At 42.0% G+C, this 21,524-nt stretch overlaps 1 protein-coding gene across 1 annotated transcript in view; it reads right to left on the bottom strand.

Annotated features, from left to right (window-relative positions):
• The window catches only part of COL13A1 (collagen type XIII alpha 1 chain), a 148,044-nt gene that overhangs the window by 75,073 nt on the left and 51,447 nt on the right, over positions 1–21,524 (bottom strand). The window contains 4 exon segments of the mRNA XM_067552986.1: positions 6,620–6,670; positions 12,341–12,367; positions 15,657–15,692; positions 20,382–20,408. Coding sequence (XP_067409087.1) covers positions 6,620–6,670; positions 12,341–12,367; positions 15,657–15,692; positions 20,382–20,408 — 141 coding nt within the window.

The following is a 21,524-nucleotide window of genomic DNA, read 5'->3' as shown; positions in this document are numbered from 1 at the left end:
TACAAACCCTTGCAGCTCACTGAAGTCTATATCATCAAGACAAACTCCATGCTGTTGCCCAGTTGATTAATTTTACCCATTAAGAAAATTTTCTAGCAGAGATTTTCCAATATAAAAAGGGATTGTATGTAAAGTGAATGAGGTGATGTAAACAAGCCCCTTCCGCCCTCTTCTTTTCCAATAGTCAGTTTCTGACTGTCAATCCGAGATCTGATTCAAAAGAATGCAGCAAGTTTTGGCAGATCACGCAATGATGTGTCTGTCAGATTACTTGCTGTAGATTCAACCACATGCAAACAATTAGAAGGTGAAAGCCTCATGGCTGCTAGTTTGCCAAACACTAAGTTTCAGAACCCAGATGTCCTGTTTATTTACAGGTTTTGTAGGATATTTTAATCCTGATTTAGCTAGTGATGTGTGAGCCATCTTGGAAAGAATAACATCAGATTTCAGCCAGATCTTGAAATTAAGCCATTTAGGTGAAAATAGTTGGATGAAGTAAATTCTGTGTCTCCCTCTTCCTCTCTGACCCCTGAAATCCATTTGGTAATTTCACTAGGGTTAGTTCTCTACACTAGGTTAACTATTCTCTTCAGACCTTGTGCATTCTGGGGCTTCCCAGGATTCTGAGTTGGGTTTGGGGAGGGCATTTTTAACCTGGGGAAGTCCCTAAGCATATACAATTTGAATGAAACAGCTGGCTGGACCTGCACATAGATTATAAGCAGATCTTTGACCCTCACAGTAGAGTATCAGTGCAAGTTCAAGACTGTTCAGCAGTTGAGGAGAATGACTTGTTAGCTGGATACATGTTCAGAATGGGAGAGAAGAAGTTGGGAGGTCAAGTGAAGGGATCTGACTGGACTGGGAGAAACACAGGGTGCAGAGGTACAGGGAGCTGCAGATAAGGGAGAATTCATTATATTGGTGGGCTCTTCTGAAATTATTAACCTGAATGCTTTTTGAATTCATCCATCACTGTATTTAACAGCACAGTCTCGTGCAGTAGCAAGGGATTAGCTCATTAGACAGTGTGCAGTATTGTGGAAGTAAGACCTATAGGCTGTGGGAAGCAGGGAATAGCCAGAGCGCATCAATGCCCAGCCTTGCTTCTTCCCTCCCTTGGCTCACCCCTGACATGTGCTGGGCACTGGGAAAGGGGATAGATTAGAGCCCCTTTGGCTGTAGAAGGAACCCCTTACCCTGGGGTATTCTACAGAGAACATTTACACCCCTTTACAGCCCCTATCACCTCTGGAGTGACATAATGGGGCCTTGGTACAACATAGAATTGGGCCCAAAATCTTTTTTGCATAGCTCTAGAGAACTACAGTTACTATAAAATGTCTCAAATTGCACCAAACAATAATGTCGTTACTCAGAATGCTGGCGTGACTGACTGAATCATTTGCATTGCTTTTTAAAGCTTTGCTAAGTAGAATTTGGTCATAGTTGCTTTGTAGGGTACATATAAAACCACCCGGATCCATTGACTTGTGACTGGCAGAGAAGATGGACAGATCCTTAAATTTATAGCCTAATGCTGATTTCCAAAAGGACAAAAATCGAGAGGATCCCATTAATAAATGATTAACTTTTATTCCTCTTTGGATCACTCCCATGGACAAGAAGTGCTAAGAAAAGAATCAAGGAGGAAATCCAGAAATGGTGCAATTTGGCCTCTGCTTCCTTTCTTGTAAACTATAAACTGCTCCCTTTTACTTCTTAGCTAAAGTCTGATGTGTACAATAATAGGCCAAAGCAAAAGTTGAGCAACTAAAGATTCCAAGAAACATTTTTTTCTTCTCTTGTTCAAATGTTGTTCATATCAAGTATATAATCTTGGGAATTGCCAAATCAAGGAGACTGTCTGTTTCTGCCACTAGCAGCACAATGCTTCTTTCTGGCCAGAATACCTGAAGAGAAGTTAAGCAGCAGAAAACTCTGGAAGTGAAAATTTGAACCTCCTCTTTCCTCCCCCCCCCCCCCCCCAAAAAAAAAAATCTGGAAACTATTTGTCATCCCACCTCTTTCCAAAGTGGCCCAAAACTCCAGCATTTGCTTATTTATCTTTGGCATTAGGTAATCCTTTATATTTAGCACCAACTCTCCATGAAATTAAATAATATTTTCAATAGACTTTGGGGGTGGAAGTAGTGCATTTTGCCAGTATGGGCTTGTGTAGTTCTGGGATACAGTCCAGACTAGTGAGGGACTGTGTCACTTCCTGCCCCACAAGCTCAGGTGCCTCACTATGCTTTACTGTTGTACCTCCTAATCTGGGTCACCAGGCCTGCCGACAGAGGGGGCAACGGGGCAATTTCCAAGAGGCACAGCAATTTGAAAAGGGCGGGGGCCATGGGCAGCAGGTGAAGCTTCCCCTTGGGGAGGTTAGCTCCCCATCCCACCTCTTCTGCCCACAGCCCCACCCACACTCCATCCTCACTCTGCCCCAGGCCCTGCCCCCTCCACCACCTGGCCCACTCACTGCTGTGTCCCTTCCCCCCCCACCTGGCCCTGATACTTGCTGTTTAATGAATCCCTCTTCCCTCCTCCCCGATCAGCCCCCCTGCTGTCATTCGCCACCTGGGGGAGGGGTGGTGTGGAAGAGAGGAGGGGGGAAGGATGTGGCAGTGAGCAGGGAGGGGGTGGGGTTTGGGGCAGGTCTCAGGTGGAGGAGGTGGGATGGGGAGCTAGCCTCCCCTAGGGGAAGCTATACCTGTCACCCATGGTTGTGAACCTCAGCCATCCCTTTCTAGGGAGGGCATTGACTGTTCTTCCGTGGGACCTGGAATTGCTGTCAGCAGGCCTGTGGCTCATTCACACAGCCTACCAGCCTGAAAGTCTGAGTGTCTGTATATAACCACAGTTCTGGTCCAGAAGCTCTGACCCCAGCAGCCTGTCACCAACACACCAGTCACATTCTGGCTTCCACCAGCCTTGGTTACTACATGCAGGGTGACCCCAACACACTCCCAATTCTGAATTTTCCCCAAAATGTGTGTTCTGCACTGTCCAGCCCTTTGCTGGGCGGTTTAGATATTAAAGGTCTGTTGTCGCTGTAAAGGGTCGATATTCAACACCAAACAGCTCCGTTTAAACACAACACTGGATTAGTTTAGATTAAAAATAAAACACATTTATGTAACTACAAAGAGAGAGATTTTAAGTGAGTAGAAATATTAGGTATTAAAGTCAGAAAAGGTTACAAGAGAACTAAAGATAAAACTCTTTCTAGCAGCTAAAACTTAATAAGCTACACTTGGTTCAAGGTAAAATCCCTATCACATGTTCCCATTGACACCACTGACCATATTCTCATGTCAGGATCTCAGCCAAAGTCAAAGGGCTTGTTCCTTTGTCTTTTTAGGTGAAAGAGAATCTAGCGTGTTTTTGCCCTTCACTTTTATAGTCCAGTCAGCCTTTTGAAAGTCATTTGCTTGAGGTTAGCCCTAGATAAAGTTAATTCCAGCTATGAAGAAGGAGACATGGAGTCTCATGATGGAAGAGATTTTGTTCCATGTTGTTCGCTAAAATGCTGATTGATCTGTTCCTGCCCCTTTTGTTGCCAAAGAATGGCCCCTTGACTGATGATTGGCAATCAACTTTGACACCTGGCTAGAGACATCAGCTTGTCCTTTGTCTTTGAGAAACCAGTTTATGCACTCCCCGGATTAGTCGAATAAACATACTGTAGTCATAATTTTAGCTTAGATTCATAACTCTTAATAAGCATTTCATGCATACATTACACAAGAATACTGATGATCAGTACGTCATTAGTTCTAAATGATACCTCACTAGGCATATTTTGCACAAAGATTATTACAATAATGTGTAGGGTGTGAATACAGGAGTGCTTTCAGACACTGGGCATCTAAGAACTTTGCCTGTGATAGACAAAAATCAATTTTAAATATTGTTATTAGCTGGGTGAAACCTTGTTATGGGTTGAGTTAAAACCTTAGAGAAACTGGCAGATGTGAACTTGCTCTTCAGTTAACATTGTGTAAGTGTAAGCCTCACCTAAGATAAAAGGTGTTTGCAAACCTACCCAGGGGTTTTTGGCTGAGTGTTGTTTGGATTGTGTGTGTGAGTGAGAGAGATCACACAATGGAGGTCTCATAAGAACAGATGGAGTGAGAGAGGCAGCCTGAAGGAGCAGCTATGAAAACCTGGGGCTGACCTGGGTACTGTTGGTAGTTCTGTCTAATTACAACTCTCAGGACATCTGCATCACTTTTCAGGCTGATTATTAGCTAAGAGCTGCAGTTTATGACAAAGGGGGAAGGGACAAGCCTTTTATTCTTATGCTCTGTTGTGTGGTTAATTCAGTGCTCAAAAAACTAAGGGACTGATTTCCCTCTCTGAGCCTGGCAGGCAGGCAGAACAAGCACTGTCAATGCACCCTGACCCGTAACACCCCTTGCTATTCTGCTCCTGGATCACAACACAGCTCTGCTGAAACACCCTAGTCCTGAACAGCAACCTCCTTTCCTCTATCTCTGCTATTCTAAGTCTGGGAGACCTCTTATAATATACTTCCCAGAAGTGCTTATGCTGAGTCTTCCTCATTGAAAATTAAAAGTGTGCACATAAGGTCAATAGAAAGATGTGGTTAATGTTTTAGAATATCTAGAAATAGGAGGACACCCTGTTCTTGGCTAAAAGGATCAGGACAATAAGATATCTCTTCCAGTGCCAGAGAACATCTCCTGTTCCTAGGCTCTGCAGAGAGTGAACAATGTGTTTCACCTTAGGGTGGTGGGGAGGGACACTTTGTCTATTAGGTCTTCTTTCCCAACCTGCTTGACATACTGTTGTCCTTCCTTCCTAATAGCAGCCTAGCAGGAACATCCTGGCTGACGCAACTCCTGCAGTTTAGCCCAAGACCCTAAAAGGCTATCTGCCTTTCAGAAAACTGCAGCAGTCAAAATAAAAGTCATTGTCTTCTGAAAAGCCCAAGAGTCTGCATTTGTTTCCTGGTTTGGTTTTGTCATTTATCAAACCCACAGTGGCGGACAGATGGTGCTGGGAACGGACGAAGCTGTTTCTTATTAGGAGCCCTTACCACGGGACTTTTGGAAAGATAATTGGAAAGCCAGATGTAGCCGACCATCCAAACTGCCGAGCTCTCTTTCACTTGACCTCAATCTGCTAGCTGTGAAACAAAGTTCCTATGTCCCTCATCTGCTCTCTAGGTCAAGGATGCTACTTCCTACAAAGCTAATCAAAAGAGGAAGTTACCAGGGTAAGAACGGAGCAGGGGGTATTGAATCATTTTCTGCCACACAGCAGTGGAAATCAATGGTATATTGAATGGGATGGACCTGAGATGCTCGACTGAAAGAGAGTAGTAATAACCTACAGAGCAGTGAAAACATGGGCAAATATTTGTCACATACTTGTTGTTCTGCCTAAAACACATTATCTAAACCCAAAAGTCTCTTTATGAAGCTTAAATTCAGATTTAATTTCATTCTGTGTGAAAGGCTCTTTTTGGAAGGGCTGCTGGAAGGGCAGCCCATATTTAGGTCCTGAAGGATAGGGAGTAATATGCTTCAACTTTTTCCATGGCATGAAGTTAGATCAAAAACCCCATCAAAGTAAATGCCATTATTACAAATCTAAACTGCAGCCAGTGATCACTGGAAATGTACTGGAAAACCGGAGTTTCTCTATAGATGCAAAGAACTAAGATTTTTGGACAACACTGTACATTTGCTGTGTTAGGGAAAGCTTGAAGTATGAATTTCAATTCAAGTAGGACCTAGAATTAGAGACACATGAAAGCTCTAAGCCTGGATTCTTTCTGGGACACTAAGACCCCAGTTCTTCTAGGAGCTTCCTGTGGGTGGATCTCTGCACCTGCTGGGAACTCCTTGGAGGATCAAGGCCTAATACAGTATTGTACTTCTCCGGCCCAACATCCTCTCTAAGTGTGTCTTCTCTTCTCACTAATTAAAACAGGCCTTTATTAAAATAAACCATCAAGATGATGCTAGATGAACCCTTCAGAGAGAAACCCCAGCTCTCTGTTAATTGATAGTAGCTTGCTTGTCATTGATGAACCTGGCTGAGTGATGGAAAACTTTGGATCTCAGGATAAGAAATTGAATTTTTCAAGCAAGTTCTTAAGTTACCCATTTTTGTTATCTCCAGAAGCCATTTGGCCAGCCTTAATCTGAGGCATGCTGCTCTGTAAAGCTGGAGCAATGCCATCTGCCAACAAGGCTGAATGCAAAGGGCACTCAGCCAAAAAAGACATGCTTTGCCCAGAGCGAAGGGCGTACTCTCAGCAAAGCGTCAGTCATGCTGCCAAGAGGTGGAACTATTTCTCTTCCTTTTAAACACAGGAGAAAAAACCAATGGAAAAACCAATATGGTTTCCTTGCTAAGGACTAGGGTGCTCACTAATTCTAGCAATATGGGCTGTAATTTCATTATATATAGTAAATAATATTTGTATAAAAACAAGCCTGGCCAAACAGGAAAACCACATCATATAGTGTTACTGCTTCTCTGGAAATGCTGCTGCTGACTTGGTACCCCTCCTTAGTCTTTTTTGGTAACTCACCCACACCCTGCATCATACAAAAATAGAAAGAAAATCACTTACCGGAGGGCCTCGGGGACCGATGATGGACATGCCTGGTTCTCCTGGGGCTCCCTGCAGAAAGACACAAAGGGAGAAAGAGAGGCAGAAAAGGTGTGAGAAAAGGAAGATTAAAATGAAAAAAAACTGGAAGGAGAGGAATCAGAAGAAGGAAAGAGAAAGGAAAACAGAGAAAGAAAGAGCGATGTGAAAGAGTTAATGAGAAACAAAAGAGAGAGCAAAAAGCGAGATGAAGGCAAGAACAAGGGTGGATAGTGACTCAATAGAGGGGATGAGAGAGGTGATTGCATGAAATAATGAGGAGGAGGAAGAAATAAAGTTAAGGAAAGGAGATCAAAATAATCAATATTCACATTCTCTCTAGAGATCACCATTAAATTGTGATTGCTTAGAACCCTTCTTGCCTGGGATAAGGAGCCCCTTGGCCTTTCCCACTCATGAGAGGAGGTCATTTTGACCTGTCCCTTCCCCATTAAAAAACTATGAGTCACTTGGGAGAGGAAGGTGAGATCTCGTCTCATGCCTGCATACTCCCCATGCCCTGGTAGCACACATTTGCCTCTTTCCCTTTATTTGTTCACTTTTGTTAGGCCTGAAGCTTCACCTGTCCTAGTGTAGGGACTAAATAATGCAGGGAGGCATACCTAGGAGTAAAGCTATGCAGCTGTAGAAGGGAAAATTGAAGTGTTCAGCAAGGAAAATTAGAGATACCTAAAATATAAACTACTTTTTGGATAATAGGCAACACAGAGGCCCTGATTTGTTGTGATGATTAAAAATCCTGTGACACTATTTGTAACAGTTGAGGTGTTAGTCCTCGAGCCCTGGGTAAACTTCAGTTCAGGTAATTACATTCTTCCTCCCTAAATTTCCTTTGTGCACTTGAATTGATGATAGAGATCTTCACTTCCTTTTCCAGTCTATTGCTGTGTGCTTTTCAAACAGCTTTCACATATCATCTCAGATGCATCTGCATTTCAGTGGCAGTTGTATACCCAAAATGTACACGCTTTATCAAGTTTATAAAGTGATCAGGGTGCCTTTGGAGTGAAAGGTACAATGTAAAAGTAAGACGTAAGAGCACTCTGAGGACAGACTATTCTCCTGAGGTCAATTGTGAAAGTACCATCACTGGAGATATTAAAATACTGGCTGGTTAACACTGCTCCGAATATACACTGGAGACCACATTGTATATTACAAGGTAGGTCAAGGAGACAGAGATAGATTGCATAAGTCACCAGGTCTTTTTCAACTCCAGTATCTATGATTTTATGAATGGGTCAAATGATATTTAGTGATCAGATTGGAATTCAGAAGTTTAGGTCTAAAGTAAATGAAATAACTCCATGTGGAAGTAGCTTGCTGTACTGTATCCAAAAATAAGGGGCTTGGTCAAACATGGTTTCTAAAATAAGTAGGGACTGACATGGAGACAAAATGTTATGATTTAATCATGTACTGTATGCAACTATAGACATTTATGGTATGTCTACACTGCGATAAGAGACCCATCACACAGCCACAGCTGGCCTGGGTCAACTGACTTAGGCTCACAGGACTCGGGCTGTGGGGCTGTAAAATTGCAGTGTGGATGTTTGGGTTCAGGCTGTAGCGCAGGGTGTGGGACCCACCCCCTTGTGGGGTCTCCAGCCTGAACCTGAATGTCTACATTGCAATTTTACAGCCCCACAATCTGAAACCCACAAGCCTGAGTCAGCTGACTCAGGCCAGCCACCAGTCTTTTATTGCAGTGTAGACACGCCTTTTAGTCAAATTCTCAAAGTCTGAATCCACCCTCCATTTTATGTGCACACAACCTTGCACGTGCAAATCATTTGATTGCATAATTTTTGTGTACTATCGCACAAATGTTAGAGGGATACAGGTGCAAACGTGCTGCACCAAAAGCACACAACTCTAACGTGAGCCCAAGCAGTAACTTTGCTAGCTGGTAGCAATAGCAGGCTCTTATCCCTTATGTAAGTTACCTAGTAGAGGGGGTGTGACATGCTGAACCAAAGGCATGTTGCACTCACGAATACAATAAATATCATTGGCTCAGTCGTCTGCTGTGTCAACCTCACCCCTCTCTTAATACTGGCACTGGCTTGGGAAGGAATGTCTGTGGTTGAACTGGCTTCCAGTGCAATTTAGAGCCCCCATAGAGCTTGTCAAGCTTGCATCAGCTGAAACACTGCTGTAGGGACAGTTCTACCACCCAAGGATCACTGGCATACAGTGTACCCTGGCCATGTCTCTTCCCCAATGCCCAGGGCCCACACCAGTAAAATAAATCATCATTCTTTCTCTCTAGTGCACTCACTGCAGAGGAGGAATGTGCTGCTATGGAAACTTTTCCACTGCATAGGACACCTTTTGTGTTCAAAAGCAGGGATAGGCCCAAATGTCAACAACCTTATCTACACTTGAAATGCAGATTTCCCTGAGTTGAGATGTTCAGATCTGGGGTTTCACTTTGGTAGATTAATATTGTTAAAGAGCTGCATTAATTGCTGGTGAGAGACTAGCATAATTAGTCCATGGCTCTAGGGAAGTTACTTTCTCTTTAAAGGGGGTAAACTTTATTAACTGGGCTTGAAAACAAGGTTTTAAATCACATAAAGAAAAGTATTTAGAGAGAAGAATGACTTAGCTGCAGAAAGGAGGAACAACCTGTCAGTTTGCCTCAGTTAAAGTGAAAGAAGTATAACTGAGTGATTTGGGGAAGAATGTTCTAACTACCCTATCCATAAAGAAAAGAAGAGAGAAACTGAGTGAAGAAATCAAGAGTAAAAATGGGGAACTTTGGGCAACTAAGAGGCAGCTGTGACCTGCCAGAATCTGGGGAGTGGAAAAGTCCTGTTTGTAACTATTTACTAAAAGCATTTTTTTGGGGTTAAGAGGGAAACAGTAAAGTTCTTCCTGGAAAAGATTTACGATAAACCTAAGTCATGTGATTGAAATAGTCTGCCAATGTGCTTTATAATACACAATACGTGACTGATAGTCACAGATGACAGATTCCAAGGTCAGAAGGGACATTTGTGATCATCTAGGCTGACCTCCTACATTACATAGCCCATAGAACTTCCACAAAATACTTCCTAGAGCATCTCTTTTAGAAAAATATCCAATCTTGATTTACAAATCGCCAGAGATGGGGAATTCACCATGACCTTTGGTTAGTTGTTCCAATGATTAATTACTCTCCTTGTTAAAGTTTGTCTTATTTCCAATCTAAATTTGTCTAGTTTTAACACTGGACCATATTATATATTTCCCTACTAGACTGAAAATCCCATTATTAAATATTTCTTCCTCATGTAGGTACATATAGACTGTAATCAAGTCACCCTTTAAGCTTCTCTTTGTTAAGTTTAATAGTCAAGCTCTATCACTAATCCTTTAATCATTCTCATGGGTCGGCTCTGAACAATTTCTAATTTATCAAAATCTTTTTTGAATTAGGGACATCTAATTGGATACAGTATTTCAGTTGCAGTTGCACTAGTGCCAAATGCAGAGGTAAAATGACCTTTCCACTCCTACTTGAAATTCACCTGTCTATGTATCCAAGGATTTGGATTAGCCATTTTGGCCACAGCATTGCACTGGGAGTTCATGTTCAACTGACTATCCACCATAAACCTCCAAATATTTTTCAGAGACTTCCCATCGTGTCAGTATGGCCTATATTGTTCTTAGATATATACATTTACATTTAGCTATGTTAAAATGGATATTGTTTACTTATGCCCAGTTTACCAGGCAATTCAGATGGCTCTATATCAATGACCTGTCCTCTTCGTTATTTACATCACCTCCAATTTTTGTGTCATCTGCAAACTTTATCAGTGATGAGCTGATGTTTTCTTCCAGGTAATTAATAAAAATGTTAAATAGCATTGGACCAAGAACTGATCCCTGCAGGACCTCACTAGAAATACATCCATTGAATGATGATTTCCTATTTACAATTACATTTTGAGACCTATCAGTTAGACAGCTTTTAATCCACTTAATGTGTGCTGTTAAATTTATATTGCTCTAGTTTTTTACTCAAAATATCATGTCTGACCAAGTCAAATGTTTAAGTATATTACATCAGCGCTATTACCCTTACCAGCCAACTTATCTCCCCAATAAAAGATATCAAATTAGCTTGATAGGATCTATTTTCCATAAAGTTGATTGGCATTAATTATGTTACTCTCATTTAATTCTTTATTAATCAAGTCCCATATCAGCTGATACATTATCTTGCCCAGGATTGACGTGAAACTGTCAGGCCTATAATTATCTGGGTCATCCTGTTTATCCTTGTTAAATATTGGCACAACATTAGCTTTCTTCCACTTCTCCACAACTTCCCCCATGTTCTCAGGCTTATTGAAAAATCAGTATTAATGTTCACGTGATCTCCTAAACCAGCTCTTATAAAACTCTTGGACACAAGTTATCTGGACCTGCTGATTTAAAAATGTTCATCTTTAGTAGCTGCTGTTTAAATTCCTCCTGGGGTACTAGTGGAATGGAAAGAGTGTTATCATGTGATACAACTACATCATCCAACAACGGGACTTTGAAATCCTGGATTTGATAACGCTGATTGGCTACCAGGAGAATTCAAACAGGGTAGAAGAGGGAGTGACCTGAACAACAAAAAAAAAGGAGAAGAACCAGGTCTTCCTCCTGCTTTGCCTTTCTTCCTATGGTTTGTCACTGTTTTGCTCACTATCTTTTTCACAGAGGTCTGAACAGGTTTGTCAGTACCATACTCTTTACAGATGTTTCCTCAAAAAATGGGGTGAACAACTAGACATTTCCAAGTTTCTGCACATTTTGTTGTTCATTGTAGTTTTCCAATTATTAGATGCCACCTGAATGAATCCAAGGCACTTCTGTCCCCCTTATCTTTCCCTTTTGAATCTATGATGTAGTGGCATCTGAAGACATAAAGTGTTGACTGATGTTGACTATTTCATGACATTTGTGTAACCAATGTAACATATTAGTGGCTTTGTAAACTACCATCTCTATGTAGGGACAAAAAACTCATTCATTACTTTTCAAATAGTATAGGCAACTGTTTACCTCAGCCCAGAGAGATGGGAAGGACTTCAGGACCATTTTTCTTTAAATGGAGGAGATATGATTGAAGTTAAAAAGTGTGTGTGAGGGAGTGGTCATCTCTGTCTTGCTTTCCTCAGTGGGAAACCAGTATGCAAGATGTTGAGCCGTGGTCTGTGACCAGAGGAATGATGAATTGGAGTAAGCCCAACACATCAGAACTGTATGGGCCATTAGGGCATAGGTGTTGTATGTTACCACATTTGCATATGCACATTTCCTGGACTTACAAGGCACAGCTGTCAGCAGTGAAAAAGCTAATGGTTAAAAGATCACAGAGGCCCAGCTGGAAATATTGAGTGTGCCCGTCCACCAGTGGAAGTCAGCCCTTACAATGTTAGTAAATTATAGTAAACAAAAAATTCATCATCCTCAGAGGCTGTGTGGGCTGAAAGGAATACAAGAGATGAACTCACATTGTGAGAGAAGATGGGATGGGGCAGTTCAGAGCAATGTATGGTTTAAACACAAAGAGGGCTTTAAAGGCACAGCTCTTCAATTGTGATTTGAAGTGTAAGGATTTCAGGTGACTGAAGAGGAAGCTGAGAGAGGCCAGAGTATGACATGATGAGCGGGAAACAACTGACTCACCTTCTCTCCGGGGTGCCCCTTTAATCCCTGGGTCAATTACACCAGTCGCAGCCACATGCAAAAGGGTGAAGGGGAGAGAGAAAGAGACACAAACACAGGAATCACTGTTAATGGCACACTAACCTCAAACACAAAACAATGCAACAAAAACAGGTCACAGACACTGACGCATGCTCTGTTTAATGTTCACACACAAGCACAATGACTTTTGCTTCCCACCTTTCCACTGCCCTCAAGATCAGTTGCCCTGGCAATTTCTCAGAGAAAGGGCAGCTGAAAGAGGTGGCAGCTGAAATTGGGTTTTCAGCCAGTTTGAGAAAATCAATTCTTGTGGGGGAGAAGATAGGGGTGAGGAAACTGAGGCTGTGAGTTAGTGATAAGCTTGCCATAGTTAGCAAGGCTGGCTCAGAGTTCAGAGACATCAGCTCACAAGTAAGTGAGGCAGAAGCAACCGACCTGACAAGGAACCTTGCCACAGCTGATACCAGGGATGATAGTCCCTGGGTGGGCTTAGCCATGGTGGTCAGAACAGTGGCTAAAGGTGGATTTGTCTAAGAGTCAGTCCACACTGGCCACGCGGCCGGAGTTTCTGGCCAGCCTTTTAGTGTGTGAGACAGGTGGGTCACTGAGAAAGGGCGGAGAAGCATAAATGGATGAATGTGCTGAGAAAAAGGTATCTGTCCGAATGGGAGGGTGGGGCAGGAGAAATACGTTTAAGCAAGAGTCTTCATTACTGAAATAGTAAAATACTGATTTTTTTTCCTCTTCTCTTTCTTTTCTTCCTGGCTTAGAAAGGGGAAACTAGATATAATATATGGCCTGGCACTGTGAAATATGTAGGTGTAAATGTGCAAAATACATTTAAATCTTACATACTGAAATAAGTGTAATATATTAAGTCACTCCAGGTGGTTAATTACAATTAAAACAAGACTGTTTTATGGTAGGGTTGTAGAATAAGCCCCTTACTCACACTGAGAAGTAACCTACTACAGGTGTAGTCTCAGTGATTTCACTGGAACTACTCACAGAGTAAGATTTCACTTAGTATAAGAGCAGCAAAGCCGGGTCTTTAATGAACAGAGAGTATGTAGTCAACAGTGGTTGACCTGGAAGTTCTGTGGTTAGTGACCTACATTACCCACCAGAAGCCTCAGGTTTGATTACTAGCTCCAGTCCCTCATTCACCAGGTTAGCAGGGGCTGGCATTTCAGCAGAGCCAGCTTCCTCTGCCCCTCAGAGGGGAGGGATTGCCTCATTGATTTGCAGCAGTCACTCTGGCCTCCTATCAGAGTTTAAGGGTAGTTTTACTCTGTTCTCTTCTAGCACATGTGGATAAGCAGAAAATAAGACACCGTATAGATTCCTGTCCTTCTTCCCTCTCTGTCTAGACCAGTAAACTGCCCTACCTTCGTTCTAGCCTGATGTGTCACACTACTGAAAGCAGCGATACTTCCAAAGTAATGCTGCCATGGCAACACAACATCAAACCAGAAGGGCATCAGGAACATGTACTAGCATTGCTTGGATCACCCTGAGTATGGCAATACAGTAATATTGAAGTTATTAACCCTCTCAGGCATGGCAAGCTCCATTACCAATGAGGCAATGAGAGGAGAGATCTTTGTGATGCTGGAGAGAGAAAGTTATCCAGAGGTATTGCTAAGAAAGTCCCAAACATAGCACATAAAGTATAAAGTGGAGCCATAAAACTCTCCCAAATGTTGGGGGTTTGGTTTAATTGGGACTCAAATCTGAACTACCCTGGCTCATGAGTTTTATAAAAACCAAACCACCCATGATTAAGCCCATCCTAACTATAGAACACACTAACCCTTTTTCTATATTTTCTCCATCACTGCGGATGGCAGTGAGTAGCTGATTATGTCATTAACGTTTGTGAATGCTTTGAAGATGTAAACAGCCATTTAATGCCAAGATTATTAATGAATAATATTTGTTGGTGTTTGTATGTAAAAATAAACCTTCTCCTCGCTAATCAGTCTCCGTAACAAACGCTGCAGGCCAGATCCTGCTGTAAATTGGTGTAGCTCGATTGGCTTCAATTGAATTGCACTGATTTACACCAGCTGAAGATCTGGCCCTGGATATGTAATCTCTTATGGCAGGACCACGTTAACCACTCTATATTACAGCTGCCTGTGGAATTGCAGGCAACATACCCAGACATGTCTCACTCATCCGCACATAGCCTTCCCAAAAGATGTTTAAAGATGCAAAATGTTTGGGGGGAAGATATCCAAACGGTAACACAGGCAAGCTTAGCTGTGGCAAACTGAACAGTTGGGAACTGGCAAGGAGTCAAGGCAGCCAGCAACACAGTTTCCTCTCTCTCTCTCTCTGAAATTTAAGATGGTCATGGGGCAGGCATCTCAGCCATGGAAAAGCATATGGATTCAGTACCTATCCACATTTCCTGGTGAATTTAGGGTAATCTCACCCCCTGAGGCTGTTACGATATCCTCTTTGAAAAGACATCAACATGTATGGGGAATAAAGCGAACAACTCCATGAAGAAGGAGTACAGGGAACAGAAGGCAGAGGCGCTCAATGCAAAGGTGTTTGGGGTGGTGATGTGATGCTGTATGGCATGCACTGCCCAGCTCTTTTTCAAAGTGTCACTGTTATTCTAAATGTGCACTGTATGCCAGGAGGGCTAAATTGGAGCCAATGTGCTGGGCAGACATTGTACATTCATAGACTGAGAAAAGGCTAAATGTGATATTTGATCTATGTAATTTTTTTCAACAAACCTATCTGCAGGAAGAGCTTCTTGCCTCGCCTCTGCCTTCAGAGGCACATAGGCAAGTACATTGCAGGCAACAAGAAACCATTGGCAGCCCACTCCTTGGCACCATTGGAACACATGGTGCGGCAGGCAGCACCCTCAGAATATAGCCAACAGGTCCTTCTCAGGAGCCCCATCTGGATTTAGTTTCTGTCTAGAAATGCCTCAGATAAGTGCTCCCTATCACCTTAGCAAGGATTTGTGCCTCCATTTTCAGGGTGGAACCTGGTTACATCACAAATGATAGAACCTGAAGCCTAGAATTTCTGAATCTCTTGTTAAACCTGGGAGTAGATCTGAGTAATAATGCACTCAGTTTTGTTCATGAGGGAAGCTGCTTTTTTTTCTCTTGTCGTACCCAAACCAGACCTTAAAATGGAGCAGGGAACTGGGGGAATCATTTCCCTGAAACAATGAAAGTATCTCCCCAAACAACCCACAGGCATCCCAGCTTTTGGAAAAAAGTTTGTCAGTCAGGTCAGGCAGATGCAAGAGGTTGTAACTCACCAGTCTTCCAGGGATTCCCATGGCGCCTTTGTCTCCCTAACAATTAATGCAAAATTAGATGGCAGCTGGAAATTAGCCATAAACAAGGCTACAAAATGACACAAATTCACTGTCACATGTAGATTGTGTGCACTTTTGATTATTAATTGACTGAGGGGTGTGTGTGTGTGTAGCTGCACATCTGTTGACATGGTATATACATATATTTATTTAAAGCATGTCCATGGGTTTGTATGTGTATTTGAACATACATGTAAGCATGTGAGTGTGGCTGTGGATGTAAGCCATCCGTGTGCTCCTTACCGTATGGGCACAAGGAACCAACAAAGCTCATCCCAATTTAGAGGGGGGGGGAAAAAGGCAAGAGTTTGTGATCCAGCTATGAGTCTAATCATAATTTCAACACTTTCTCTAATCCAGCTGCTGGGAAACTGCTCCCTTCAGTACCCAATTATCATATTTTCTCTTTCTTTCCAAGGAAATCTGAATGCTAGCTATTTATTTATAGAACTGTTACCACTTAAGACAGAACTCTGAGACTATGAACAGGTCCACATTTTCCAGTAGTCCAGAAAAGAGAAAGTTCTACTAATGTAGATAACAAACTAACACAGGAAATGGCATGTCTAGCACAATGTATATTAATGGCTGTGTTTTGTGTCTCTTAACCTTTAGAGAATGCTGCCCAGTGCATCTTTAGGGTGTGAAAATCATAACATGATGATGTATCAATGTGCTTGTCTAAGAATGTATGAGATGACACTTGAACTGAATGGTAAAGATATGTGGGCAAATAGCCACTGACATATTCTTAGTCATTTATACAGATTTTAGTTCTGAGTCTTCAAGTATATTTAAATTTAACTGTAGAATTAAAAAAATATATTCTTGATCACAAAAAGTGTATGCTATGCAGACTTAGAGGGCAGTATACTGATGCTCAGAGGATACAGAACTATTTATGATGTCCCTTGTTTTGTGGATTTCTCTGCATATTTTGCAAAAATGACGTAAAATCTCTCTGTATCGTTTCCGACCTCCTAGGCTTCACGATGCAAAAAATCAATGTTTCTGTTGTACCAACTCATATATTTTCCCCTGTAACACTGTTTTCTGAGAAGATTGGTTTCTGCAGCACTCCGCAAGAACATAGACAATATAGGAGGCTGACTCAAGGAGGGGAAAATAACCCTGTGTTACCTACATGAAATCTTTGAGCCTCTTCCGTCGTTAGCTCTTTAATCATGGCATGGGCCAGAATCTTAGTGCTGCCTCCATTAGCGATCAGTAGGTGTTAGGGATATATACTCATTACACCGGAAAATAATTTTTGATGCCGCTAAATGTTCAGAAAATCTATCTTCCCACCCCACCCCTACCCCCACCCCAGCAGTGTCTGTAATCAAATGAGAATATAAAATAACACTGATGGTCATTTTTCTCCTGTGGCCTGCCAAATCTCTCCGCTATCCAGTGATGGAACTGCAAAAATCAGTGTGGAGAAAAAGCAAAATGGAGAAGACTGTCTTGAAATCTGGGGAGTGGACAGATTATTTCTCACTATTCAAGGAATGTACTTTGCTGCCACTGTTGCTCAGTAACCTTTCCTCTCTCCCTGTCTGATGTACATAGTAATGCTTTAGATTAACGTCCTAAATACACTTCACTATGAACAAGATTTAAATGTAATGGGGTAAAAAGTATTTAGAGGTTTAACAACTCCATAGTTATAGACAAGTACTATTCCATAATCAGTAGGCATTTATTTCACATGCATGTTTTCATAAATCAAAAAGCCGTATCTCTGCTGCAACAGTTATCCTTTAGGTGAATTACACAAGCAATTTGATTAAATTTACATAAATGGCATGTGATTGCAAAGTAAAAAGAGACTATCTTTTTTATTTTATCTCATTCTGTTTTTTTATGTCGCACCCATCAACATGCTATTTGATCTATCTCTCTATCTATCTCTGTATCTAGATGCTGTACGTGGTTTACTCAGAAAACAATGGAATTTCTCCATGGGGGACAGACAATTCATTGTCTTGTTCTTTGGTTTGTTAGCTTCTGCTTGGGAGCTTCTTGCTGAGTTTTCTTGTTTTTTAATTTGGACATTGCTTTCATCTACAGCTGAGCTTGGCAACTTGTTATGAAGATGACAAGGGTCAAACTCTCATGATCTGTAGTGGAAGGGTGTTCCAGACTTTTGAAACCATTGTTGAGAAACTCATCCTGGCTGTGCCGTGGCTGGTATCTGACCACACAACGACTGACACTGTATTGGACTGTGCTGTGTCTGGTATTGGTCTGTCCAGTGACTGGTACAGTGCCTGATGTCAAAACACCAAGTACCTCATCATGAAATGATGTATGAGTGTACCGTGTCTGGGATTTGACTACACAGTATTTAAGGTCTTCTAAACAATACTAGCAGGGGGAAATGGTCCAAGTAGTATACAAATAAATGCCAGATGTTAATGAGAAAGAATTGTCTATGATGTGAAGCCAGGAAGTACACTCTGTTGTGGATAGTATGTATGTCCTGCACTGTATGCTAGCATTGTTTTCATAGCTCCACTGCCGGCCTGCCTGCTGTATTTCTAAGGCGGCTGTCATTTTAGTATCCAAGCACCAAACAAGAGTTATGAAAAAAGCTTGAGTGGTCTTAAAAGATGTTTTACTTTCTCCTTTCCTCAGGAACCAGCAGTGTGTGGATCATTTTTTTCTTTTTGCAGAAGTCGTTGCTGAGAAGACTTTATTCAAAGATGGTGTATGTTTGGGTCAGATTATGGTCAGGCTGTAGCTTGGTCCAATCTCCTCTGACAAAGAGTTTCGTACTTGGGTCCTGTTGCTGAGAATGCTCTGCTTCCTGAGCCTGAAAGTCTTATCCCTAGTCTCTCCAGTACAGGAGCCCAGCTGTCTTGGAGGGTCTCTGACAGTGAGGCTACTCTGAGGAAATCTAATTCTGCATTGTCGGAGCCTTGTAAATTAGAGCCAAGGCATGAATTTGGGCCTTAGATGAACGGGGAGCACTTTGCATACTACTTGTGAGGTGGGATACTGTGCTGCATCAGTTGCAGCCTTCCTGTGACAATTACATTCAGCCCCAGGTAGCATGAGTAGCAATAATCTAACCTGAAGGTGATGAAAACATGGATCACGGTGGCCAAAACCTTGTCTAAGAGGAGAGGGCACAGCATCCTAACCCACCAAAAATGGAACAAAAGAATTCCTTGCCACTGTGGCAATCTGTACATCCACGAGTAGAGATGAGTCCACCATGGCCCAGGGCTCTGCACTGCTTTGAGATTTTGTGGCCTGCTGCCCTCAGCCGATGGCGAGGTTAGTGTATTGGACTTTCCTTTAACTATTTTCCTCTTCCTGCTAATATTACTTCTGTTTCTCAGTGTTTGAGTTTGAGCCAACTACTCTTCATCTATTGATTCCTCCCAGGCATTGGAGATGGCTCAGGCTGCCACGGTGGAGAAAATATATTGACCATAGTGTCTAAAATCCTTATTGTTTGTTCATGCTTTATCTCAGCAACAGATCATTGCTAATACTTCATTTTCATTTGAATTAGAGTGAGTTACGGATTTACAAATCCCTGAGAAATTGGCAGGCACCATGTTGATTTAATTTTAATCAGTGATAATGGGACTGTTCATGTAAACAAGCTTATGGGAGCAAAGAAACAGACTATTGAGACCTTTAGGTTCCATCCTGGCTTTTTGTGTTTGAGGGGTGCTGAAGAGGGGAGAGTGGAGCTGTGCCCACCAAGCAGAGGTTTCATTCTGCTTGCACAATCAGGCAAAGCAGAGCCAGGGACTGGGCAACACTCAAAATCCCTGTCTGTGCTCCCTTGGAAATGAGAAGCACCACTGGGCCCATTACCCAGGCTGCCTGCCTTACACTCAGTGAAGTGCTAGGTCACCATTCTGTCTGGCCCCTGCATGGCTACACACAGAAGTGGAGGAGGGGGCAAGAGGCCCCTGAGCTCTCTTTCCTGCCCAGCACACCTGCAAAAGATGAAGCATGTAGCCCCTAGTCTAACTCAGAAGCCAGTTTGACAATGTAACAAAGTATTTCCTTCATTAGGAATACATTGAGAAACCGATGGAGTGACTTGCCATAAATTGGCTCTACTGCAGCCATGGAAAGGGATGGCTTGTTCCATTTGGTGTCTGAATTTCAATTCTTCCTGGCCTGAGCTCTGTATGCCTCTCTCACCTCCACTTCCTGTATCATCATGGGTTAAATAGATGCTCCCTACATCCCCCAAGCTCCTCCAGAGTGAAAACAAACAATCCAAGCCACTACAAAACCTGTCCTGATATCTGCTCTAAATAGAACCTCTAGTCTTTCCTGGAAAAACTGTAGAAGCTCAGATTCTTGTCAATGAGAGTACAATACAGTGTGGTTCTTAGTCAGGGAGTTCATATCAGAAAGGTGATCTTAAAAGGCCACATGTTTCCTAAACAAAAAAGGATCCTGTAAAAAATGTGTTTCTTGGAACATTGTCCTGCCAAGGTTCTGTTGTTCCTATCCCATTGGGATCCATATCTCATTTACAACATGCTCTTCATCTAATTTAGTTCTACCACTGGAGACCACTACCACCTCCCAATTTACACAGCTTTGAGGCCTGCCTTTCAAACTACTGCCAGAGAGCGAAAAGGAGTGAACAAAAAGGAAATAACACAATAGTAGAAAGCTATTTACCGGAAGCCCTGGTCTTCCTGTAGGGCCCTGAAATAAAACACAGAAAAGGCAAAGTTGGCACAAAAACTGGGGTATAGGGGAGGGAAAGCACTGATTAAAAAGAAAAAATAGAGTCTAAACAATAAGAAAACAGAACTGTTAAAACATCAAACTGCTCTCATACTAGCCAGATTTGACTGATCCATTTCCCCAATCCATCTTTAAAGCTTTATATATATTTGGTATGCGTCTATCACAGTGATTCTCATTCTGGGGTCTGTGGGTAACGGGTAGTCCATGGAGAGCTAGCTAGTCACATGCTTCTGAGTCTCCTTCTTTTCATCTGATGAATATTAATTGTTCAAGTACAGAATTTCTGGAGTTGCTATAGACATATTGTATGTTCATGACTGGGAGGGGAGGTGTCTAAGATGTGATTCACACTATGAAAAAGTTTGAGACCCTCCAGACTAATACATAATTTCACCATCTTTCTTTCTTTCTTTCCTTCTTTCTTTCAAACCCACCAATTACACATCTACAGGTTGCTGGCTTTCAAATTATCCTATCTACACCAAAATTGGTAGATAAATGGCAGAACCTTCCACTGGAAATTCAATGAGACCAGGATACAGTAATTCTAATCCATTTATGATTTTAAGTCCCTTCAATTGCTCTGACATTATGTGCCCAAGAATCAGTATAACTAGGGAGTGTTTTCATCTTTTCTTTTTCTCACTTTTTGGAATGCAGCCTTGCCACTCCACCACTGTCAAAAATCAGAAACAGTCCTGAAAAACATAACCCCCTCAGTTTGCCCTGAAGGGTACAGGGGTAAGAACTGCTCCCATTTTGTTCGGCTCAGAAGTCTGAAACTTCACATTTACAGGCTGTGAAATGTATACTAAACTGAGATTTTTGCTGTGTCAGCATTTCTTGCGTTGCTAGCTGGACTACCATATGTGAAACTAGTAGTGTGGGAATCTGTTCCACAGATCATAAACTAGTTTCCAATCATTTTAATCAGAAAAAACATTAGGAAAAATCTTCAGCATGTAAACATCCAGTGCTTTGCTTAAACGTTTAACAGTGAAGTTATGCTTGTGATTTTTGAACCACTATCACTTACAGTCACTTAAAATCCCTTGGCATTCTTAGTGAGAA

This window comes from Emydura macquarii, unplaced genomic scaffold (genome assembly GCF_026122565.2).
Source record: "Emydura macquarii macquarii isolate MOO-44397 ecotype Brisbane River unplaced genomic scaffold, CSIRO-AGI_Emac_v2 contig_1390, whole genome shotgun sequence".
Lineage (NCBI taxonomy): Eukaryota > Metazoa > Chordata > Testudines > Chelidae > Emydura > Emydura macquarii.
The sequence above is the reverse complement of the archived record's forward strand: the minus strand, read 5'-3'. Positions and strand labels throughout refer to the sequence as shown.